Source organism: Platalea leucorodia (genome assembly GCF_965183815.1).
Source record: "Platalea leucorodia genome assembly, chromosome: W".
Classification (NCBI taxonomy): Eukaryota; Metazoa; Chordata; class Aves; order Pelecaniformes; family Threskiornithidae; genus Platalea; species Platalea leucorodia.
The window spans coordinates 522,401-542,029 of NC_138859.1; the positions used below are offsets into that span (position 1 = coordinate 522,401).

Consider the following 19,629-nt stretch of genomic DNA (forward strand, 5'->3'; position numbering starts at 1 on the left):
CTCGCCGCAAGCTGCGTGAGGTACCGGAGCAGGGAGGAGAAAGATGTAATTTAATAGCAAATCTAAGGCGCAGGCTTTACAAAACCAACTGCTAGGTTTAAAGCACTCAACCAGTTTTGAGGGCCGGGGATATCGCTACTTTATTTTTAGTTTTATTTGAGGCTCTGGAGCCAGGCGCTAGCAGGGCCTGTGTGAAGGCAAGCCTTGTACTTCAGGTCAAGCCCAAGATGTCACAGCGGGGGGCTTTTATTATTATGACACGAAAATGTCAAGTTTAAGCTCACTATTTCGAAAATAAATGTAAATAGCCGTTGCCAGGCGAGGTGCCAGTGTGGGCCGCGGCCCCTCTCTGACAGGGTTTCTGCGCCCATCCTTCCCAGAGAGAAGCCGAAATGGCCCCCGGGCACCTTCCCCGCTCTCGACCCGCCGGGGCCCCCATCCCCGCCGGGGCCCCCATCCCCGCCGGCCGGGCCGAGGGGGAGCCGCCGCACCGGGGTCCCTCTTCACGGCCCCGCCAAAACGTCGCCCCCCTCCCGTCCTGGCGGAGCCGCGCTGCATGCCGGGAGTTGTAGTCCCCACCGCGGCGCTGCGGCCCCTACCGCCATTACCGCTGGGTGATCGGGAACTACAGCTCCCAGGGTGCCCCGCGGCGGGGCCGGCTGCCGCCATTCCCTCTACCCCCCCGTTCCCCCCAGCAAAAGGGCATTCGCCCCTCCGCCGCGCTGTGGGGCGGGGGGTGGCGGCCGCGCTCCCGGGGGCTCCGCCGGCGGCGGCGGCGGCGGGGGGGGGGGGGGATCGCCCTGGGGCGGCGGGGCCGGGCCGAGCCCTCGGGGCTGGCGGAGGAGCGGGGGCGGCGCTCCCGCCGGCAGCCGGGACTTCCTGTGACAGCCCATTTCCTGGTCGGATGGGGCCGGCGGGGGGCGGCGGCGGCGGGGTCGGTCCCTGACGGGCTCGGTGGCCGCCGGGAGCTCCGCCAAGCAGCGATGCGGGCCCCGGGCCCTGCCGGCAGGCGGCCCCCGCCGTGACCCGCCGCGGGCAGCCGGTGGGGCTGCGGCAGGCCGGCCCCGGGCGCCGCTGCGGGGTGCATGGAGGCACCCCCCGTCCGCAGAGAGGTACGGGGCGGGGGGCCCTGCCGGCCGGGGCTCCGCTGAGGGGGCTGCGGCGGCCCGGGCCGCGCTGTGGGGGTAACCGCCTTCCCCTCCCGTTGTCCCCCCCCCCCCCCCGTGGTTTTGCAGGTGTGAATCCCCCGGAGGACAGCGCGCCTGCTCCGCTTGGCCCCGCAAGGCGAGCGGCCCCGGCTCCCCCTCGCCGGCCTCGGCCGGGCTGCGGGAGGAACGAGGAGGGGGTTTGGGACCTTAAAAATAGCATCGCCCCCGTAACCAGGCAGCTGCTGCCTCCTGAGAAATGAAGAAGTTTTTCGACTCGCGTCGGGAGCAGGGCGGCTCTGGCCCGGGGTCGGGCACCAGCGGCGGCGGCGGCGGCGGCGGCGGCCCGGGCAGCGGGTACATCGGCAGGGTCTTCAGCATCGGCCGGTACCAGGTGACGGTGGACGAGGTGCTGGCGGAAGGTAGGAGCCCCGTGCCTTCTGCGGAACGCTCTGCCTTGGCCTCTTTTCCCTCCCCCTCTCCCTCACAAAGCTGGAAAGGGAGGCTTTGGCCTTTCCCGTGCCCTCCGCCTGCCCCTCTGTCCATAGCTCCCCAAATATTTCATTGTCCTTGGCAGGCTTGCAATCCAGTGGCATCTGCAAGCTGACATTTCTGCTCTTCCCATGTGTAAACCCAGTGTGGGTTTGCTGGATGTGGTTTGGTTTTGGTATTTTGTTTTTAAATGCTTTGGAGATCGACGGGATTTCAGAAGTTAATTGTTTCCCACCTTCCCTAAACTGAGAGGTTTTTTTTAAAAACAAAACCAAAATTGTCAAATGTTTTGGTGCAGAACAAGGCGCTGTAAATAAAGAAAGAAAGCGGTGGTCTTCGCTCTAACTTTCTTAAGCTAGTTGCCTCCTTTCCTACCTTAAGCAGAGAGGAATAAAACACTGGAGCAGGTTCCTTGTAGCTATGTCATGCGCACAGGTAGGCTGAGTAGAGCTAGCTGTGATCTGGGATGAGGGGTTTCTGTTTGTCTGGGGTTTCTGCGGGGGAAGTGGTAATCCCAATTGCATTTTTTTTTTTTTTTTCCAAATAAAACAAAGTACTAAAAATGAACAGTAGGGATTATAAAACTCCTTATGTGTACAGTCCTTGCAGTGCAGCAAGCTGCTGGTGGTATTTTTTAATTGTAACCATCACTGCTGCTTTAACTGTCATTTTACATTTTGTTTGCTTGGGCTGTAAGGAACCTTATGAATGGCTCTGGCTGGTAACCTTAGCCTCGACCTTCAGAGAGATGTTGGCCTTCTTAGACCTGCTCCTGGTCCGTCTCCTGCACAGCATCCTTTGCGATTTTAGTCAAAACAGTGTTTTGTTTTGATCTTGTAATTGCGAAGGAGAGGGTGGCTGCTGTGTGAGCGCTGAGTGGGAGGACCTGTGTTGGCTTTTACAGAAAGAACCCTAAAATGGAAAAGGGACTCTGTGTACGCTGTGTGCAGGTTTGTAAAAAATCACCACAGTGTACCAGAAAATAGATCTGTGACCATCTTTCAGACATGGTTTCTGATATGTTCTGCTGGGTGCTGAGCTGAGAGGAGCACCGAGAACAGTCCTTCAACTAGTAACTATAGTGATATTTTTTTTTTTTTTCCCTGACTTGAAATTTGCAATATAGGTTTGCCTTGGCTGATATTTCCAAGGCCCTTTTGGACCTAGGAGCTTAGGAACTATATGAGCTAAACCTGAGAAGCTGTCACAGTCTTTTTTTAATGCAAGCTGGCCTCATCCTGGTAACATGGGAAAACAGAGGCTTTTTTTGCTGATGAATAATCTGTTGGCAGGTTCTGCCCCGGTGCTGACAGCACCAGGAAGCGAGCCTGCGTGTCACTGGGCTCTCTCCTGCGCGGCAGGCGTAAGCTACAGCCGCCAAAGGTGCGAGGTGGTAGCAGAGATTGCCTGGGAGAAGTGCCTCCCCTCTGTACCTCGCTGTTTGGGAGCAACTGCTGCTTCTGAGGGCTTTTCCCTGTGACTCCTGGTTTCTTGGCTGGCCTCTGGGATGGAGCATGGCCTAGGGTTGGCTACAGCTCTTAGATCTGCGCACGCAGGCCAAGCGAGGTGCAGCAGGCCCGTAAAATAGGCGCTACGTTCTCTTCCTGACCACGCTATAAAGCAAAGGAAGTTCTTTTGGTGAAATATGCTACGCAGGTATTTTCCTCCCAGTTAGACTCGTAGTGTGGGCAGTCCAAAGTCCCTCTGCGTGGTGAGTGAAGTCTCCGAGGGGACAAGGGAAAGGTGGCTTGTAGGTTTGCTGGTTGTCGCCTTTTGATGGGAACAGAGGGGTGAAAATGCCATTTCCCTTATGGGAAAGGTAGCTCATCTGACATGGGTCAGTCATTTGCGTACTTCTGGCCTTTTGGTGTAGCTGCGGGTGCTCCCCATGGAGCTGCTGGTACACCAAAAAATGCTGGTAAACAGCATTTTTTCACTGACTCAGCTGGAGACCTGGGGAGCTCTCGGCAACCTGTTCCCTGCACTACTGACGTCTGAATCCTCGGCTGGAAAACTTCTTTGTATCTGCAGTGAGTTCTGGTGGTTCAGCAGTGTTGAAAAGGCAACTCGTGAAGTCTTGGCTGTTTCTGCTAAAAGGAAAAGTCCCCTGGGAAGCACTTAGGAGGAGGAGTATCCTGTCTGGGAAAGAAACCTCTCTCATCCCCGTTGCTTTAGAAGGGAGAGGAGAGGCCTGTGTTTTGGTGCAGCATGTGAAGCCTAGAAAATAAATGAGATGTAAAAGCGGCTTAAAAGAGAGAGTCTCTGAAACGATGATGGGTGGTGTGGGGGAGACTTGAGTTGCAAGCCTGAGGAACTGGTTGAACCAGAACTTTTGGAATTAAAGTGTTGGGCTTTACCTCTATCTGTCAAAGCTGTGACTGGTCACCCTCGATTCTGCTGAGCAACCCTGCTGAAGATGACTGTTCCCTGGCCCGGGATGGGAGTCCTTAATGCAGGCACTGCGAAGCGTGCCAGATGGCAGATATCTCCACGTGCTCGCAGTCTCTTGCGTAGATCCCCCAAAATATCCGCTGCAGTTAGGTACACCCCTCACCCCCTTAAAAATAGTTGTGTCTGGATACTCGCTTTCCTGGGCGGGGAGGAACATGCCTTCCTTTTGGAAGGAAGTAGATGGGAGTAATACAGAAGGAACTTGAATGGTTGTTTGTCCATGGTGGTGTTATACCGGTGAATCAGTATTTTTTTTACAAACAGTATATTGCAATAGGTGGTTCTTAGTTGAATCTTTGTAGTTGTCTTGCTCTAATCCATATAATAGCACAAATAATCTCTTGAAAAATTCTCCTCAAAGTTTGCGTGAGGATTAACTGCTGTGGGAGGTCAGCACTGCTGGCCTTGGAGTTCTGCAAGGCCAGGGTTAAAGTCGGTGGCATCGGTGTAGTCTGGGCTCGGTATGGGCTGAGGGGGGTTGTTCCTGACTTTAGGGTGACGGGCGTTTCGGGGAGCTGAGGTGAACGCCTGGGAGGCACTGGAGTGTGTGGGTGAGTCAGGCTACTATCTTACTGTTTTGTTTATGAAAAGAAACCAAAACAGTGTGATCAAATTGGATGCTGCTTTTTGTTTCAGCCTGTGTGTAGGGGGGAAAAAAACCCAACAACCCACCCCCAAAACCCACACGGGAGCTATAAGGAGGACCGTGTCTCTGTGATGAGGACCAGAGCAGCAGACACATTTAGAAGACTGTTGCCAGAAATCAGAAATTTGCTAAGGAGCTTGTGGGATGTGCTTGTGTGGCAGAGTGCCACAAGCCACATGTACTCCTCTGAGATAAAACAAACAAGGTGGGGGTTGCCCGTGTCCAGTTTTCAGGGGGCTATGTTTTGCGTTACTCTCTGTACCTGCGAGATTGTAAGAGAGTACTGAATTGATAGAAGATGCGTAAGGGTTGATGGGGTGCATGTTCGAGCTGGGATTTTGTTTGTCTTGGTCTATTTCTAGCAAAAGATACAGGCTGCGTTTCTTCAGGTCTGTGAAAAGTCACTTTTTCAATTAGTAGTATTTTTATGAAGGTGCTACTTGTAGTCTTTTCCCCTTAAAATGTGTAAGTTAGGGGATTCAGGCTTAGTAATGGTCAGATATTCCACTGAGTTTTTTTCAGATACATGCCTGTGTGTGTGTGCTCATAGCTAATGTATGTTTCAAAGCGTTTAATGGCAGACATTATAAACCAATGCAAAATCAGCTTAAATTTGCCAGCTATATTTTTTTACTCTGTTTTGAAAAAACAGACGTCGTGAGAAGGTTTCATTGTGGTTTTCTTTAGCAGACCTGCAGGCCAACGTGTGTATGAAGAGCTTGGTAAGGCTGTGAATGCACAACCTGTGCCCAGGGGGGGAAGGTGGCCCCCTGAGCTGCCTAAATGTGTGGCTGGGCTAATTGCAGAGGACTTCTGCTGACCCCTGCCTGGCTTACGCCCGGCGCTCCCTTTCCGTGGGGCATGCAGCACCGTAACCTGAAGTCACTATCATCCTTTAAAATTACACGTGAGCTTCTTCTGAAATAGCTTCACTTTAAGACAAGCCCCATCTGAGGTAAATTTTGCAGATTTACATGATCCTTAACCCAATTTCAGTGTGGTTGGGTTCAAGATATCACTTTGAAGTGTATTTTGTCAGTTACTGCCTTCTAGCTTCTGCCAAGTGCCAGCTGCTAATCAGCTGACCAGTGACATTTGGATTAGGAATTAAACTGTTTCTCCTCTTGGAATGGGACATGTGATTTTTATTTTTTTTTTTTCCCCGTTGCTTTTGCTGTGTACCTTGTGAGGCAGGGCATGTACGCTGCGCTCTGCGCTGCTAGGTAGGATATTGGCTCCTCTGTGTTTTAGCAGTCTGGTTTTTTGAGTGTACAAGCCAGGCAAACCGATGAAGAATCCCAAGTGAGTTATTGGGTAAATGTCGCGGTATCCCAAGCGCTTTGGTGCTTTTAGCAGCACAGATTTTGCTGGGGCAGAGTGTGTGCCGTGTCCCTAGATGTAATCAGGAAGGAAAGGAAGGTGTTAGTGGATTTAACTGTAAGAAGTTGTATAGCCCAGAGACTCGCATTATCTAGCCTCACTTGTACGTTTTATGCAACATGTCGGAGAATGGAGCTAGGATTGTGCACGGGGGTGGCTAGTTTCTTACTTAACAGCTATATTACCTAAGAGCATATTTAATGGCAGCGTTAGCCCAGTGCAGTCATGGGAAGACGAGTTTTCTGCAGTCCTCTTCCCAGGAAAGAGCCTTCCATGTTAAAACACAATAGTTTCCAGTTCAAGCAGTCCTGCAACAGCCTTGTGAAGTTGTCAATTACTTAATATAAGAAAGCTTAGTTTTGGGATTCTGGCTGGGGAAAATAGAGGGTTTAACTATCCAACTCGGGTCTTGCAGAAGCGTTCTAGTAGTTATATAGGAACAGGTTACTAACCTCTGGTTGCGACACCAGCAATGACATTTTGGATCTAAGGAGAACATGTACTGCCATAATCTTTTTATTGTCGTGGGCCTTCTCCCCTTTGTACGGGAGCTTGTCAGCAGTTGAGGAGAGCAGGTGGTAAGTTATAAATGTGCTGAAGACAAGCTGGAATCCACTTTGGGTTTAGCACTTGCTGCCTTCCAAGCTCACCCACCTGCATTAATCATGACTAATAAGGGGTCAGAACTGACGAGGTGCTGCACACTTGCATTGAGACTGGAAGCCGCTTCCTTTGAAGGTGACTTTTTTTCAGTGAAAATAGTGATTTGGCGAGACTGTGGCTGTGCCTGTCGGAACAGCAGCTTGCCAGCTGCAGGACTTGCTGCTGCTCTTCTGGAAAGTCACAACCAATTTGCCTTCATTTGTACTAAGTGTTTACCCGTGTTTCACATGTGGAAGGAGACAGGAAGTCTCTGAGGAGAAGCATGCCATAAGCAAACTCGGTTTATGGAGGAGTTCTCTTTTGATAATGAGAGGTAACTGAATAAATAAGTTTTCCAGGAAAGGATGCCTTCTTTCTTGGATGAGGGGAAGTGCAGGATGTCCTTGCGGCGGTATCGTTTTGGAAACGTGCCTCCGTAAGTCAGATACTGGCTGCTGTACTTTTTTAAATGTAGGAGCAATACTGACAGTGATTTATAAGCACAAGGAAAAGATTTGGAAAGGCTTAAGTGAAACACAGTTGCAAGGTAATTCTCTCATTTGTGGCGGAAGTCATTAGGGAAACTTTCTTTTTCTCCTTTTGTGGGAGGTCCAGGAATTGCCACTAAATGAAGTGAAGGTTATTGTTTCTGCCTACAGTATGATGCAGTAGAACGCAAGCAGAGGAGAGCTGCTGCAGCTCCTCTAACGTGAGGAGCTCTCGCTGCCCTGTTGCCAGAGTATCTGAGCCCTGGCACAGCCTGGGAAAACGTCCTTCCGTTCCTTTCAGGGCTGCTGGGAAAGAGTACGTTGAGATAGGAAGGTGAAGCAATGCAGAGTATGTGTGGCCAAGTCAGGAATTGATCTCTGGCCTTCCAGATTGAGTGCTTTAATTGCAGTCTGTGTTTTCTCTCAAATGCTGCCTGTGTGTGTTTTAAATGGGTGTGCTCTTGGCACACATGTGATTTGGGCATAAATTTACGCTTGTTCTGTGGCAGAACCCATGCTGACATCAGGACCCCGGGCCATGTGTCACAGGATTGGATTAAAGACTTTTTTGGAACAAGATGCTTATAGCATCTGGTTTGCTTCATGATTTTGCAGAAACAAATTACGTACCAGTGACGGGTGATCTCATAGATTAAAAATAAAAAAAGCCATCAGCAGCTGAGTTCCCCAAGCAGAGACTTTGCGTGCAAGTACATCCACCCCACAGCTGAGCTGGAAGCTGGTGCTGCTGTGAGGACAGGTAGATCTGATCTTCATTCGTTCGCTGTTAGGAACATGCTGGTTTTACTTCCTATTTGGTGTTCGTAGGGCTATAATAGGGAGGTGACCCCAAAATGTGCCTGTGTGAACTTAAGCAATCTGGCATGCTGTTCTCGAGGGTGTGAGAATAAAATACATGGTCTTCTGAAGCTGTTTAAATGCACAGCTGTAATTCAGGTGAAATCTTAGCTTGTATCTCCTTTATTTCTGTAAGCTAAATGATGCTTGCAAGGTTGACGTGTGCTTTTGCTGCACAGCTCTAATGGCAGCGGTAAAATAAACTCGGCGCTTGTCTCTTGAAGAAGTGCAGAGTGCTCCATGAGAAGCACGATGTGGCCTGGTTCACGCGGGCTTTCCCTGAACATCGGTTTCTGTTCAAAGCACCACAGCAAGCAAGATGAACCCTTGGTTTGATGTGGTATGCCTGTTTTCGTGACTTCACTGCTATCCTGGATTGTGCGTGGAAGCTATTCAGATGTTGCGGGAGTGAGTGATATAAAATTCAGACTTTCAAAGTGGTTTAAAATACTTAAAATGAACACAAATAATCAGCGCCGATGTGAGAGGAGCACAGAAGTGCAGACCTATTGCTTTACGTGCCTTCTCTGCGCGACCTACCTGCTAAGTCAGTGGTACTTTAGTTACCTGTCATGAGCCTCTGAAGGATTAATTGCTTCTGACTTGTGAAGTGCTTCGGAAATAAAGACCTTCTCTCCCGCGCTCAGCTGCCGCCTTGGAGGAGCGAGCTGGATCGACGGGAAATCCCTGCCTTACGACTGCCGTGTGTTCATAGGAAGGTGTTCGTGGCTGCTGTTGACCCTTGGGCTCTGGTCAAATAGCTCCCTTCGTGACCTTTGGCAAGAAGTATCTAATACCTGAGGATATGCAAATGATTGGTGGCATGAAAGATAAGGCGAAATTCTTAAAGAAAATATCCTTTTAAGTTAGGAGAAGGGTCTGTGAAAGCACGTGTGTGCCTGCATACACTTGCGCGCTGATGCACCTGCCTTTCTTTTTTAGTCAGATATTGTAGCATCTCTCGTTAGGCAGGCATACGCGTGGTGTGCAGGGAGCCGATGAATAGCATGGATCCCGCTGGGGTTCAGCACAAATAGGCAGGAGGCGTTGGCTGGAGGGAAGAGGCAGTGCCTTGTCTCTTTGGGGCCAGAGCTGGGGTAAGGGCAGGAGATAAGCCGGGATGGCTCAGTGGCTGGGATGGGAAGGTTCGCTCTTTGTAGGATCCCCGTTGCTTTGACTAGGGCTCTGCAGGTGTCCCGTCAGGCAACTTACATGCTTGAGAGGTACCCGCTAAACTCATCCGATGCCTGCGCCTTGGTTCCCCCTCGCAGTGCAGGCGGCGTCAGCAGGATGCTCGTAACCGTGCTGGGGAGCAGGTGGTGTGGACGCTAGCTGATGTGCACGGAGCGTTCCCTGGGAATTTCAGCAAGCGCTGCTTGCAAAGTTGAGTGTGTTCTGACTTAAGCTCTTCGGTGGCTGCCTGTTCATTACAGCCCTTTTACAAGCCAGTGAATGTAAGGTGACACAAGAAGCCAGCCACAGCTGTCAACTGGTAAGATCCTGCTGGTTCTTACGTTCATGTTTTTTTTAATTGATTACAATTGTAAGGAAATAAAAAAAAATGCATTGCATAGCACTGATGTGTGGATTGCGGAGTGACAAAGGATGAAGGAAGGGACAGTTTGGCAGAGAGAAAGGGAAGGGGCAGTACAGACTTGGGTCAGGCTCTGTCCTGGGGTGCCTTGAGTGCGTATTTCTGGCAAGAAAAAGTCTGCTGAAAGTCAGAGCCTTTCTTTTGGCCTTTACCCATTGCTTTCGAGTTAGAAGATGTACTTACGGATATGTGAATATGCGTTTACCCTTCTGTTTCTATACCCGTTTACCAGTTGTGGTTTGAACTGTTGTGCCGTCTCTGCTTTTCAGCAAACATAAAGACCCCTGTGTGCTAGGTGTCACATAACTTGTGGTTCTGTGTGTGGCTGTTCCCCTTCCCCTCTCTGCAAAGCAGACAAACAGATGGTGGAGGAAAGGCTTATCAAATTATTTTACAAATGAGAAACTGAAGCCCATGAAGATGTAGCAATTTGATAAGGGCTATGCAGGAAAGCAGTGACGAAGCCTTGTATTAAATGCAAATGTAACTCCTTGTCTGGCGTTTTAACCACAGCATCATTAATATTCATGTCACCATAGTATCGAGGAACTTTCATCACGGACTAGGGCCCTGTGTCACATAATGCAAACACAGAACAAAGACTGTCCCTGCTCCTGGGAGATGCCTGGCTGCCCCTGCCTGGGCCTGCTGAGGCTGAACGCTCGCCTTCGGTACCAAAATACGCTCGTGTGCTGCCGCCTTAGGACGCGTATTCAGAGAGACGCATCGCGCGGTGCAAGCAGCCGTAATCTTACAGCAGATCGCGACATGATAATTAACACGCAGCATCTTCTAAGGATCTGATGTTCTTCAGAGACCACAGAAAACACGCAAACTGAACCTTGCTCACACAGCGTTCGACAGAACATGTGACAGGATTAAACATGTATTGGATTTTTTTAAAATTAAAATGATGCTATTTTTGGAGTGGGACAGATGGTGGTTTTCTACCTTTTGCTTTTGTTTTAAACTTAACATAAGAAGCTCTTACGTTGTACCTTGGAGATTTTTCTGCTACCGGGCAGGCTCGAAATGCATATATTGATATATTATATGTAAGTTGGGATTCTCAAGCAGTTATGTAAGTTCATTTGAGCTGATGAATTAAATCCTTAATAATTTTGCGGCCTGTGAGTAACAGTCACGAGACTGCAGGTTCTGGACCCTGCAACCCTTTCCTGTTTCTGGACATCTGACAAATGAACAGACAGGCATATGCCTATTCGTATCTCTCTCCTTCCTCACCTGCGTATATGTGGAAAAACTCAAAGCCCTGCTTCATGTAGGGCTGATTTTTTTTTTTTTTTTTAATTTTTTTTTCCCCTCCTGTGCTGAATGATGGATACTGTGTGTTCCTGACTGTACCCAGTGGTTTGAATTCCCTGAGAGCAGCCTGGTGGGGTAGTGGATACCTCTCTCCGCGCTTGGCATGTACTGAGGAGTTGAAAAGTTCGTTGCTGTCTTCAGGGTTCGATTAGCATAGCCTCTGCTAGAGGAATATTATGTAGGCCTTCAGTTGAGTTTTTCTGTTACTCAGTGAGATGGCACTTCGGTGGCTCAAGAGCATACCTGCAGTTATATGGGGGAGCTGAAAAGGTTGAAATCGGGATTCCGGGGTTTAAGCAGAAGAGACTTGTTTGGCACAAACTTCCATATGCTCTTGTGAAGCTCTTGGAGTGTCGTGTTGGCTGTAAGCTTGAGCTTTTCCGCGAATGTATGTATTAGGGTCTCTCTTGTGTTCTTCATGCTGCTTTGCTCGCTAGGGATGTCTGCGTGCTACCATAGTAGTCAAAATTCCTAAATGTCTAACTTGTCTGTTGCCATGAGCTCTCTTTGGATCCTTGCATAATTGCTTCCCAGATGGAGTTTGCTGTTACCATAGCACTTAAGGGCTCCAGTAAGCCTGCTCTGGCTGGCCCTTGCAAGCAAGTCCAGCTAAAAACCAGTCCCAGCCCTGGCCAGCTTAGTCTTGCTTTCTCCTTCCTCCCCACCTCCAGCTACAACCTGCTCTCTGCTCAACTCGTTTTGTTTTTTTCTCTCCTCTCCTGTCGATGTGATTCACCGCTTCCTTGCCTTTCCAGCGAGGCTTTTCAGCTGCGTGCAGTTGCTGCAGCTTCTTGCTGGCTTTGCAGTTCCAGTCATGTTCACTCAAAACCAGTCATGCTCCGCAGCATGTTTGTGCCGTTGCTAATTTCACTTGGAGATGAACGAGGTCTCGGATGCTCTTAGCAGCTGCTTGGAATAATAGCAGCTGAAATGTGCTTTTCAGAGGGCTGACTGATAACTAAACAAATAATTTTTTTTTTTAAGCTGTAAGTTATTCGTGACCCATTAAATTTTTTTTTTTTTTTAGTCTTACAGTGGAAGTTCAAGGACTAAAATTGTCACAATAGAGAGGGACTGAGCCTGCTTTGCCAAGTAATCTACTTGGAGGCAGTGTATCTTGCTGCATAGCAATAAAACACCGCTCCATCAGCTTTGGGTTTCCAAGTCTGCCTGTCAGGGAGGAATCGAGTGGATGCACAGTCCTGTAAAGCGGAGCACATGCCTAGCAAACCTACCCACGTCAACATCTAAACGTGCCTCCTGCCGTGAAGGCCGGGACAGTTCCATAGCCTTTAGTGAGTGGCTATTTGTTTTGAAATTGCTGTCACAAATACCGTGAGACTTTAATACCCCTAAATTAAGGTGTCCAGGCTGTGTTCTGACCGTGTTCTTGGGGGATGGATAATGTGACAAGCTGCCGCTGCCCTCGGACTAGAGTTTTGGAACAGGAAATGCAGAGTTAACGCACAGGATGAATCTTGCCCACTGATTATTTTAATATGCTTTATTTTAACAGCTTCTAATATGCTGTTGCATGGCAGAGATCAGTTTCCTTCCCCCCCTTCTTTTTTTCTCCCCTCCTTTCTCTGCTATATTGTGATTTACACCTTCCTTTTTTGACTTTCTCCATGGAGCTGGCTGGGAGTTGAAGGGGTATCTTCTAGGGGAGAGGAGTGGCTCTTAAAGATCTGTAATGAGACAGGGTCCTGAAAAATGCCAAGAAATGAAGCTAACCAGCTTTAGATCAGACCTATCAAAACCCAGAGAAGTGAGGAAGAGACAGTTATGCTTTTTCCATGTCATCAATGCAGTGAAAATGCCTGTGACTATATAAATATTTTGTGCCCGTTTGCAGCTGTGAGCGTCTTGGCTAATAAACTACATGTTCACCCAAAAACCCCACAACAATCCCTAGCCAACCAGTCTTGCTCTCCTAAAATCAGAAGAGGTAAAGGCTGTGCTTCTGTTCTGTGTTGAGTGACGTTCCTGGTTGTATTATTTTGCAGAGTTTAGGCACTCGTGGCCATGACTGCCACACTAACGTTAACTATGACGCCCTGCCTATTTAAAAAGCGCCTAGAAGAGGGTGGAGCCTGTAAATCTAAATCTGTCTTGTCATGGCCTAGATATTGCAGCAATGACACTAAGCCAGGGCCCTATAATTATGTTGGTAATATTGGATAATCACATTAGGATTCTCAGCTATGGTAAATCTGTGTAGGGCTAACTACGTCCCTGCTTTACTCTTGCTGAGAGTCTGACCCACGAGCTCTACGTGAGCTTGAGCCTTTGTTTTACCTGGGGAGAAGTCCTTTGCTGCGTTAGTTATGCTAGATGCTCTATTAAAGCTTGTCTGGTGGTATTTAAAGACTGGAGCTTAAGGAGTGCTACAGCTGGAGCTGTGAGAGCTACTGCTTTCTGGAGTTTGGTAGTGAGAGGAGTTTCCAAAAAGCAGGGCTTTGCCTCCACGCCTTGGGCTTTTTGCAGTATTGGGTGCAGATTTCCGCTGTGACGGTGCGTGTCGTCTAATCGATGCCCATGACTCTGGAGATATCTTTGTAGCTGATTTTTTTTCCCTTTTTTCTTTCCCCCCTCCCACTAAATCAGTTGTGCAGCAGTTGCATTTTGTATCCGGCACAAAGCTGACGCAGATGCTGGGCCTTCCGTGCCCAGCAAACTTGCTCAGCATGAAGCTGCCTAGCAGATTGTTGCTGGCCAGCGATGGAGGCTTCTCTTCTTTTAAGCCAATAGAACATGCAAACCGTGTTGCTCTTATGTCCAAATTTACTTTGTGGAGAATCAATTCTTTCCAGCTCAAATGTGAGCTGCGTGGAGAATTTCTTGCTGCTTAAAATGGTTATCGTTGGTGGAAGAGTGCAGAGCCTCACGCCTAAACCTTGAGACTTCTGGAGCTGCAGGGTTGCATGTGTAATTCTCTGCCGCAGGCTGGCTGTGTGAAACGGAGGACTGAATGTGAGTTTATGACCCGCTCTGCTCAGAACTGGTATTGGTATGAATGCGAACCAGGTGAACTCAAATCTGCCTTGATTTCCCAACGCTGCTTTCCTCTGGCAGTAGGACCAAAGCTGGGAAGCCCCAGCCTTTGCTAGGAGGAAAGGCGTTGTGTGCAGTCCTTGCATGGTCTGCAAGGAGGGGAGGTGGGTTGGTGGTTTTATGAGGCTGCTGCCCAGCAAAGTTTGAATATTCTTCAAGAGTTGTCCTATGCCAGAAGGATGCTATCCTTGGAGAGCTTGGCACACAACCTGTGTCCCTGTTCATCGTATAGTTTCTTTAGTTAAAGTATCACTAGAAATATTTATAAAATGAGAAGCTGCATTTCCTGTAGTTCAGCTTCACTCAGAGCTCTCTTGGCTTTTTTACAGTTGTCACTGTTGCAATCTTCTTTTGAGTATGGTCACTATTAAATTCCTGATTGTGTTGCAAATATACCTGCTTGGCTAATTTTCCATCTGCTTAGCATCTCATCTGGGAGATGCAGGTTTCAGCTGATTCTCCTGATATTTGTGTCTGTTTCAGGTTTCCTGTCCTGAAATACTAGGTGTCCTTTATGCTTTGTCTAGGTGCTATCTACTTTCCCCGCAGTTCTGAAGCTCTGATTCGCTCCTGCAGCCACGTAAAATGGTCAGAACATGGATGAAATTTGAGCGATCGTGACCATTGCTGCTCACACAGACAAAGGTCTTTCAGCTGGAGTTAGTGGTTTGCCTTTTTTTTTCTTTGCCCTCAAGATAACTCTTAAATGTTCAGACTATTTAATTGGCGGTTGATGTTTCAAGATCTGATTTGATAAGTTTCCCAGAGCCTTTCTATCTCCGCTCCAGTATGCAGCCTTTTAAAGTGCTGTTTAGGGGCAATGGAAGCAGCTCAAAGGAACAGACTAACCCACAACTGAAGGCTTAGTAAACCAGCCGGAATCTACACTGATTTTGGTTTTGTTCTAATGGTGTTTAACTCCCTGCGCAGGTGAATGTGGTGAGGTTAGACACGGAGAGCTGTATCTTTCCTCTTGCAAATGAGCATGGGGAACTTCCCAGGGACCGCTCCGGTGCACGAAAGGAAGCGTGGTACTTTGTTTTCTGCCGTCTCATTTGCTTCGTAGCAGTTAGGCCTGTGTGGGCTATAAGGACTTGTATCTCTGCGTTTTAGAGTCCCCGGGCTGAAGGAGAACCCCTGCAGTACCGTGCAGAGACCCCGCTTTCTACCCTGCCGAGACCAGTGGTTTGTATTCCCGATCTGTAGAGTTCATCTTCATAGCTTGCTCCAAATGCTACTCGAGGCGATGCTGGGGCAGGCCTTTTAGACTGAAGTAGTCCCTTAAACTTGGCACTGTTATGCTTTAGCATAAGTCAAGTGACTTAAACCAAAACAAAAACCAACTAAGTAAAGCTTGTTACTTCCTTTGAGGTAGAAAATCTCGGCCGAGAGTAGACCTGTTTAGTTTAGCATTATTATCTGCTGCTCTCAGCTGGAGAGTTTGTTGGCAGGGGATAAGGGGTTTTGTTTTGTTCTTGTTCAGAACTGGACTCTGGTTTATAACACACAAACACGCACACTGCTTGCGGTTAGAGGAACTTGGGTGTAGTAAGACCAGGAGATCCACATTCGGGCTTTCGGTTCCGCAGAGCCCACTGCTTGTTCTGTTGTCTGTGCAGCGTCCTGCGTTTCGCCTCTCGGTTCTCATTGCCACCTTCAGAAAGTCGTTCAAGTCGCACTTAGAGCTGTGGGTTTCTGTGCGTGAGCCTGTTGTGTTTCAGCTGGTGGCTGAGCACACCCTGTCACTACTTTGTGCTCGAGCTTGCAAGCTGTCGACACAGCTTAGCCTAGGTAAAGAAAATCCTAATTTTGTAGCCTGGATCGTGAAAAACAAACACCAATTATGTCCACGTACTCTAGGAACACGATGCAAGCCTATGCCTTTAGGATAGGCTAGGCGTTTTCTGTGCGTGCAACTTGAGGGTGAGCAATCTTTGCTTATATAGGTATAAAATAACATGTAAATACTCTAATGTAACCAGGGGATTATGGAATTGGGTGGGAGAGTGAGTCATAGGCATTAATTAAATCCCAAACCCCAAGTGTCATGATGAACAACACTCCAATATGTGGTAATAAAACAACAAAATACAAACACAAAGGAGAACGTTAATACAACCACCACTGCTTCAAGTCTTTTTAGCCTTTTTGTGCTGGGTAATCTGGAAGAGACACCCTGGCTAGCATACCTCCAGCTGTGCAGGAGGTTGCGGAGAAAAGACTGGCAGGAGCTTGTCGATGTCTGTGGCGTGTAGGGTAAGAATCTGGGGTTGAAATCAAGTCAATGGAGAGTTTGGTGAGACCTCCTGATGGTGAGGGCAGCAGCACCCCGGGAACACGCCGCTTGAGAGCACGTGGAGGGTGAGAGGGTAGTTAAAGAACAGGCCAGACAGACGCGTCAGGAGGGACTGCGGGCGTTGTCAGTCCTGCCTATAAGCGAGAGGCTGAGTCAGGTGAAATCCTGTGCCAGACAGTGACACGGTGACACAGGGCCACGCTTTTTCAGTGAGACAGTCCTGTGCTGCTCACCAGCATCCTGTTGTCATTTGGAGAGGGTGAAATGAGGCCGGAGAAAGCCTTCCTCTGTCCGTTAATCTTGTCCTCCTCGACCTACCTGCATTTGACTCCACTGGGGCAAGAATAAAATCCTCTTTTTTTTTTTTTTTTATGCAGACTTTGTATGTTAGTCATAAAGCTATAAAACCACTGGAGGGAAAGAGAAGTTTGAAGCCCCAAAGCGCTCACCTTTTTGGATGCTGCTTAGGTGGAGACGACCATGAAAAAGTAAGAAAATACCGGAGGCCACGCTAGTGATCCTGCAGTCATCTGTTTAACTGCAGTGAGTCTGGTGTCTTTGCTTGGGGAAAACTGAAGTGCCCCTTTGCCCGCAGGCTTTATAGTAGCAGACTACCTCCTACTGCCTTCTGAAAAAGCAGAGGGTGTAGGAAATGCTGTTTGACTGCATCAGCAATTAATCTTTCACCAGACCAAAGCCAGCTTGTGAGTAACAAATCTAATGTTCGCTTTTAAGACTGGATTCTTGGCAACAGTCAGGGCCCTTTGTGATACCTGACCATACTGGGAAACCTCTAAAAATGTTTCTTCCTGTTGGTAATATGTTGTGCCATACTGAAAATGTAATGAGAGGGGTTTCTGGGTGAACCTTCGGTCCCATCCTGCTAGGTCGACTTGCTCCTCTCTCTTACGGTGAGATGCTGCGGTTTGAGGCGTCTTTTCTGGACTTTCCCTGGTTGGACACCTGAAGGTGCCCTTCCAGCACAAACTTGCTTTCTGGAGACAGCCTGCAGAGCTCGTGTCTGCAAGGCAGAGCTCAGGGACGTGAGCTGTGTAAGCAGGGCCTTTGCTTCATACTGCTGCTATGGGCAGTGTGGTGTCACACTGACCCATGTGTTCTTTGGTCAGGTTCTTAATTTTTTGCCTTTTTTGTTAATTGCAGGTTTTCCTACCCTAGTAGCATCCTCTTGAAGACCATGACTTAAAGAACAGAGGATTTATTTGCAAATTGCTTGTGTTTCTGACAATTTCCATCTCAAGGAAGTGGAAGCAGAGATAATGTTCCGGGTTGAACTCAGCAAATCCTAGATTGTACCAGTGTTGTCTTTACTTGCTTTGATATAGCTGTGATCTCGGGTGTTACAGCCCTAATGCAAAGTCTGCCTCATTACTGTGGCTTCTTAATTAAACCTCGAACCACTTTAAAAAAAATTATTGAGGGAGTTGTATTTTTTCTTTAAAGGTGTTAACGCTGACATCTCGGTCTAACTTTAAGGGTGTTGTAGATGCTTCATAAAGCAGAAAAAATGTGCAGTGTTCCTGGCCATTCCAATTCCTTGTTATGTATCAAAGCAGAACACTTCACAATACAAATCCCAGTTTCTGGGCACATTTGGTAATAAAAAGGGGTAATATTGGCACAGAAAACTTACTTTGGGGTGAAATATCCCGCCCTGGAAACAAAGAGCTCAGAAGTGATGGAGAAGTTGCATTAAAAGGGGAAAAATGGGGTTTGAAATCATACGTTTTTTCGCAGGTATGCTGCCGTGATACCCTCCTGCTGGGCAACGGAAGAGTGGAATAAAAGACAGCAGAAAGAATATATTAGCACAGATTAATACCGGCAAAAATAGCACTATAATCCTAATGCCCATCATAGTTGACTAGTGGAACTATACTTAAAATAAAAAGCCCATATAAAAATTAACCCGCAAATATTTGGCTGTGTGGAGGGTGACACAAGATCGTCACACATGAGACATGATCAGTAAGGCGCTGTTGCCCTTTGCTTTCCTTCCAGTTATCGCCGTGTTCTTGGGACCAAGTGTGGTGCTTTTTACGGGAGCTGCTGGGCGCGTCTCCTCGGGGCAGCGAGACTCGTGTTGTCATGCGCAGTAATGCTTTCCAGCAGCAGGGGGAAGTTTTTCTGAAGGTCTCTGCAGCTCAGCAGCCCCGTTGTGGTCTGAGGAGAGAATCCCAGGGCACCTTGGTGTTTTTTCCCTGCTCTACAGATGAGTCACTTGGCCATCTTCATCCTTGGTGGGGAGAACTGAGACCGGGTTATTCTTCCACCTTTGTGGAGAACTGGCACTAAGAGCTGCAGGAGAGAAGCACTGGCACATCTGAGTGCTTTTCCCTGATGGGCTTGCAGAGCTTGATGCTAACGTTAGCGGAACTTGGACATTGACTAAAATAATTACAGATGATTGTATTGCTTAACTTGGCCCAAAGTGTTTTTCTTGGCCTTTTTTCTTTGTGGTGAAGGGTAAGTGATTCCAACGTTGAGGTTTGCCGAAGCCATCTCTATCCCCGGAAAAGATGCCCCAATATTTTGGTGCTTGATGGTCAAGAATTGTGTATATTATGGATCCACAGCTAGGGAAAAACTTTTTTTGTTGTTAAATGGCTGCATGTTATGCCACCTAGAGAGAGGCGTCAGAGGTGCAGGATGGCTTTCTCAGTACAGCAGCAGAGAGAAAAAATGGTTCTGGTGTTGCCAAGTGATGATGTCCAGTAGTGGGTGATGTGCAGTGTCTGTGTGTCAGCTGGTTGTGACTATGACTGCGGGAAAAATAAGTGTTGGGAATGGTGAGCTGCAAACACCCTGCGCAAGGGAGGCGGTGTGGCTTTCCTGTAACTGGGTTACAGCATCCTGGCTTGGGGGGGGGAAGATTAAAAAAATCTGAATGAGCCTGCCCCTTCTACTTAAGCAAGTAAATGCTAAGGAAGTTCTTCTGGCTTGTGAGATAAGGCAAAACATGACATAATTCTTGATGGATAAGAATCTCTAAGTGTTTGGATTGTGCAAATGAGGATTTGTGCCTGGTTCAGCAAAGCACTTAATTTTAAGTGCCTGCTAGCACAACCGGAGCTTAAAACGCCTTGCTGGCTGTCCCTGGAGGTTAAATATTCCTAGGGCAGTTGTCGGGGACATCGGAAAAGCACTTGGCTGTCCCCCTCAGCTTCAGCACTAAAGCGCGGTGGGCTGTCTTGCACGCAGAGCTTGGAGGTGGATGAGATAGAGCTAAAACACAGAAA

The 19,629-nt window shown here is 48.3% G+C and overlaps 1 protein-coding gene across 4 annotated transcripts in view; it reads left to right on the forward strand.

The window, feature by feature from the left end:
• The first annotated feature begins 990 nt into the window (after positions 1-990).
• Positions 991-19,629, forward strand: part of LOC309601822 (glutamine--fructose-6-phosphate aminotransferase [isomerizing] 1) — a 142,051-nt gene continuing 123,412 nt past the window's right edge. For 3 of the 4 annotated variants that reach the window (XM_082334987.1, XM_082334981.1, XM_082334983.1), the window contains exons 1-2: positions 991-1,112; positions 1,236-1,567. In XM_082334987.1, coding sequence (XP_082191113.1) covers positions 1,405-1,567 — 163 coding nt within the window. In that variant the 5' untranslated portion in view covers positions 991-1,112; positions 1,236-1,404. Of the gene's footprint in view, positions 1,113-1,235; positions 1,568-19,629 lie in introns of those variants that run through there. The other variant, XM_082334982.1, reaches the window with a different exon arrangement.